Genomic DNA, 5089 nt, shown 5'->3' with positions numbered 1-5089 from the left:
AAACAAGCTAGGGTTTCAACTAGTTGCTTTTGGATTTTCATTCTTCTAGGCAAACAATCAAGTAAAACCAAGTCAATCACATAAGCATTTCCTAGGAAAAAATTTAATCCATTTAATTTTTTTTAGGGTACCAGATTTGGAAAAAAAAAATCTAAGATGTGACAGCTGGTGAGGCTTTGTAGCGTCAGTCAGGCGGGCCCTACCCAAAAGAGTTAGCTGCGTGAATTAGTTTTGTCCACAGTTTATTTTAAAATTTTCTTTCGCCTCGGGGTCATTTTTGTTGGCTTTGCCGAGCCTGAGCCTGGAATTACGCGGACAGCGACTCCACACCGCCTGGGACGAAAGCGAAAGCGACGGCTAGTCCATCCTCTACTAGCTTGCTTGCACATTCCTAGGTTAGGCCCCAATTATCACGTCTCTGAAAATCAACCTACTGCTCCATAAAACTCATGCAGAGGTGCATCAACAGCAAATCATTCAAGCCAGTTTTATGATGTTGTCGTAGAAACGGTTGAAATCCGGGTGGTCATCTGGCACGGCATTTTGACACTCAGAGCATCTACAACCGGATATCTGAGAACTGCCTCATACATCCGGACGAACCGCCCAGTCACCCTCTCAGAAGGCCTCATACGTCTGGACCGACAGGCACCACCGTATCCAGCCTAAATATGGAGCGGATAAGGGAGTGCCCGGGCACACCCGCCACGGCGGACCCAACAGCCCGACCTCACTCCAAATTCCACCAAATTCATCAAACACCTCCTTCTCCTCCCGCCGCCCTCCTACCATTTCCGTGTCTGGACCCTCGCCATCCTCCATCCTCGCTCCCAATCCTCACCTTCGGTCCCGATCCATCGTCGGAGATGTTGTCCAGCCCGACCCACACCGCCACGGCGGAGATGCAGTCCGCCTAGTCCGTCGCCGGCGACTTGCAAGGCGGAGAACGTCGCCCGCAAGTTGCGGCGACGCCGACATCAAGAGAGGGAGGCAGCCGCGACATCGCAGGGAGGTTCAGACGTGGTGGAGCAGCTGTCTCCTCCGCCGCTCCCGGATCCCCGCACCCCTTCCCTCCGAGCGCCTACGCGGATTATGCTGTCCGACCCTTTTGGGACACAGGATGATCCGACCGCCGGCCGAGCCACTCCGGACAGCTTTCGGCCCACGCAAATGCAGGCGGTGGAGCCTGCCCGGATGCAAGCAGCGGAGGACGAGCATGATGCATTCCGCCTGGAGCAGGATGCATTCCGCTCGGAGCAGGCGTCCAGCCAGTGATCCGAGGCCGTCCATCATGCTCGGACAATGATTTCATTTGTCATGCCTGATTTTTGAACTATGATTTGTTTTGCTTTGTTTTGAACTTTGACATTGATCTCAGTTTGTACCATATGATCGATGTGTATGGATTGCATGGATTTAAGAATCAGAATTTGCGGTATGTGAATATTTAAGGGATGCCTGGTCAGTGTTCGCGGACGTTTGAGGGGCCGGATTTGCTGAGTCCGACTGTAGACTGTAGATGCTCTTGCAACGTCGTGTGTCTGCATTTCATTACCAGGTGATGTCGGCCAAGCTAGGTGCCATTGCCATCTCACCAACGGTGGCGACGGCGTGGCGGCCAACGACATGTGCGAGCTTCTTTTGGATACGATTGAAAGCGGCCAAATGAGGTACAGTGAAGTGCCACCTATCCGCCGAGACCAACAGTCGCTTCATGGAGGAGGTGGACGCCAGTTTTCTTCCACGGAAACCGACCCCGTGCCGCTCCGTGCCGTGCGGCTCGACGGCCGGTCCCACACGCAGGTGCGACCCACGCGGCCCACGAGATGGCGACGTCCACGTAGGCAGCCATCTATTTGTCCATGCTGACTGACGCTGACTCGTGGCATCAAGCTGCTGCTCATACTTTGCGAGATGATTAGCACCACTTTGTGTAGGATTAATCGTAGTAGCATTAGGCATTAGGATCCCAACACAGCTGAATCATGGGTGACTTTCGGTTGGTGACATGAATAATCATGGATGACTTGGACGACTTTGTATAACAGCAGCATCACCTACCGCTACAAGAGAAGAAAAGAGAAGAACACTCAATACATTACTACATCTAGTCATCTACCAGTAGATGTGTATGGATATCTCGTGTAGAGATAGGTTTGATGCTTTTCTTGGCGTGAAAAGGATATTTTTCGCAGGAAGAAAAGAAAGGAAAAAGGAAATTGATCGAATGAACCATCTGAAAAATCTGAATTATTATTATCACAAAGAGATATGTTAGGACTCTATTACAGCCCAATGCTAATCTATGTACTCTCTCACCAATACATACATTTGAAACTAATCTCGTCCGCATTTCAAGAGGAACCAACCAATTGGTTGATCACCGGGCGTCGCCGCCGGCGGTGCTGCTGAAGCCGATGTCGTGGCCGCCCTTGCGCAGCGTGCTGGTGAGCGACGACGAGCTCAGCGAGTCGGACGAGGAGTCGTCCGACGGGTTCAGCCCCAGCGCGTTGTAGTCGGACACGCTGTCCTGCAGGCTCAGCAGCAGCTGGTGGTTGGCGCTGAAGCTCATGGACGGCCTCGCCGCCGGCACGAACGGCGGGTCCGCCTCCCCGCTCAGCATCTGCACCACCGCGCGCATCCCCGGCCGGCGCTCCGGCTCCGGGCTCGAGCAGGCGAGACCGACGAGCAGGACCCTACGCATCTCCCACTCGTCGTACTCGCCGCCGAGCCGCGGGTCGACGGCGTCCAGCACGCGCGCCTCGCCGTGCAGGCTCCACACCCATTCGACGAGGTTGTTGCACCGGCCCTCGGTGCCGATCGGCCGCCGCCCGCACGCCACCTCCAGCACCAGCGCGCCGAAGCTGAACACGTCGGTCGCCTCGGTGGCGCGGCCGGTGAGCATGTACTCCGGCGCCAGGTACCCCATGGTGCCGGCGGCGGCCGTGGCGTCCGGGGACGCGCCGTGCTCCGCCTGCCGCGCGAGGCCGAAGTCGCCCAGCCGCGCGCGGTACGACTCGTCCAGCATCACGTTGCTGGACTTGACGTCCCGGTGGATGACCCGGCGGTCGCACTCGTGGTGGAGGTAGGCCAGCGCGGAGGCGACGCCGGCGAGAATCTCGTGGCGGTGGCGCCACGGCAGGGCCGGGGAGGAGGCGTCGAAGAGCGTGCGGTCGAGGCTGCCGTTGCGCATGTAGTCGTAGACGAGCAGGATCTCGCCCTTCTCGTAGCACCAGCCCTGGAGGCGGAGGAGGTTGCGGTGGCGGAGGCCGGCGATGATGGAGAGCTCCGAGAGGAACTCGGCCCGCGCCTGCGCGCCGTCGGCGTTGGCGTTGGTGCAGCGCTTCACGGCCACCATGGCGCCCGTGTCCGGGACGATGCCCTTGTACACGACGCCGAACGCGCCGTTGCCGATGACCCGGGACGCGTCGAAGCCCCGCGTCGCCGCGCTGAGCTCCTTGTAGGAGAACTCCCGCGGCGACCGCGCCATGGCCGCCGCCGACGCCACGTTGTCGCGCTTCGTGGCCACCGCCACGGCGTCCCGCTTCCTGGCCTTGGCGCGGCGCGCGAGCGCCCAGAGCGCGAAGCCCGCGAACGACGCCGCCACGACCGCCCCCGCCGTCGCGGCGCCGGCCACGGCCCCTTGTGGAGGCGGGTGGTGCGGCGTCTTGGCATTGTTCCGAGCGACCGAAATTGCCGGGGCGCTTGCAGCTGAGCTGGTCGGCGGCGCCGAAACCGTCGCCGGCGGCGTGATGCCCGGGAGCTGCGGAGTGGAGGGAAGCGTCGGGTCGAGGGCCCTCGCCGGAGGGGGAGCAGCCGAAACGGGCGGCGGCTTGGACGGCGCCGGTGAAGGAGCGGACGGGGTGGAGAAGCTCCACCACTCGACGGCGTGGATCTCCGTGCTGCCCTGCGTGGACGCGGAGAACCCGACGAACGCCTGCTCCTTGACATACTCCGCGAGATCGACCGTCGCCGACAGCACCGGCGCGGCGGGCCGCTTGGCCGAGTAGGACACGAAGACGTCCATGGCCTTCCCCGGCGCGTACTCGATCCACGCGTACACGGTCCGCCCGCTGGTGAGCTCGACGCCCGCCAAGTCCAGATCAGCCACGGCCGTCGACACCATGCTCCCGAGATCGACGCCGACGTGGTTCCCGTTGACGTCCCCGAACTGGAGGTCCATGAGCGTGTCGAACTCGACGGCGACGTCGGCGGCGGGGTCGAGGCCGAGGAACGCGCCGCCGTCCCCGACGGCGGCGGCGTCGGGGGCGACGACGAAGGCGAGCCCCCCGCCGACGGAGCCCCGGTTGAGCGTGGTGACGGTGAAGGCGAAGCTGGTGGAGAAGCCCGCGAGGAGGCGCACGGGGGCCGCGTAGAGCGCCCGCCCCGCCGCCGAGGTGGGCACCGGCAGGTCCCGCGTGAGCCGGATGGTGTTGTTGTTGAGGTGCGCGTCGCCCAGCAGCTTCAGCGTGGCCAGCGTCAGCGTCGCGTAGTCGAACCGCACCGCGCCGGTGGCCGTGGTTTCAGCGAGGAGGAAGAGTAGGATGCTGAGGAGGCGGAGCGGAGGGGAGGTGGTGGCCATTGCGGGCGGCATTGGAGGTGGCGTGGGGATTGGGGGACATTTACATGGGGATGAGCTAGAGTGTGGAGTGAGGTGAGGCCGACCGGGAGAGAGTAGGTGAGGTGGGAGATGAGATGGGATTAGCGGGGCGGGGCGACACGTGCGGGCGAGGGGGGTGGCGTGGTGTGGCGGGGTAACGGTAGGGAGGGAGGGCGGTGCGGTGGCCGCGGGTGGCGGAGTCAGAGTGCGTTCTACTAGTTGCAGAGGCGGGTGCGGCGACGCCGACTGCCGCGCCACCGCCCACCGGTCGGCTGTTGCTGTCACGGCGGCGGTGCCGGTGCCCATGCCCGTCGAGTGCAACGGTAGGATAGGAAACGCGGCGCGCGAGCGGGGGCGAGCCGTTCGTCGCGTCGTGGACCGGCGAGGTGGTGTCACGGGCGCGGGCGGGGCACGTATGGGCGTGCATGGATGGGCATGGGACGCGACTCGGCGAGGTTGAATGGTTGATCGCGCACGTGAACAGCTGGG

General features: G+C 62.0%; 1 protein-coding gene across 1 annotated transcript; it reads right to left on the bottom strand.

The window, feature by feature from the left end:
• Nucleotides 1-2228: 2228 nt before the first annotated feature.
• LOC123189216 (L-type lectin-domain containing receptor kinase VIII.2) lies at nt 2229-5089 on the bottom strand. The gene has a single exon (XM_044601583.1). It carries the CDS (start codon nt 4904-4906, stop codon nt 2381-2383), a length of 2526 nt encoding a protein of 841 aa, XP_044457518.1. The 5' UTR covers nt 4907-5089; the 3' UTR covers nt 2229-2380.

The sequence above is a fragment of the Triticum aestivum genome, chromosome 1A (assembly GCF_018294505.1).
Source record: "Triticum aestivum cultivar Chinese Spring chromosome 1A, IWGSC CS RefSeq v2.1, whole genome shotgun sequence".
In the NCBI taxonomy this organism is placed as follows: domain Eukaryota; kingdom Viridiplantae; phylum Streptophyta; class Magnoliopsida; order Poales; family Poaceae; genus Triticum; species Triticum aestivum.
Note: the sequence above shows the minus strand (reverse complement) of the source record. Positions and strands in the feature narration are given on the sequence as shown.

Excerpts from the sequence above, each read along its gene's own strand:
- LOC123189216 (XM_044601583.1), bottom strand. The coding sequence starts at position 4,906 with ATGGGCACCGGCACCGCCGCCGTGACAGCAACAGCCGACCGGTGGGCG.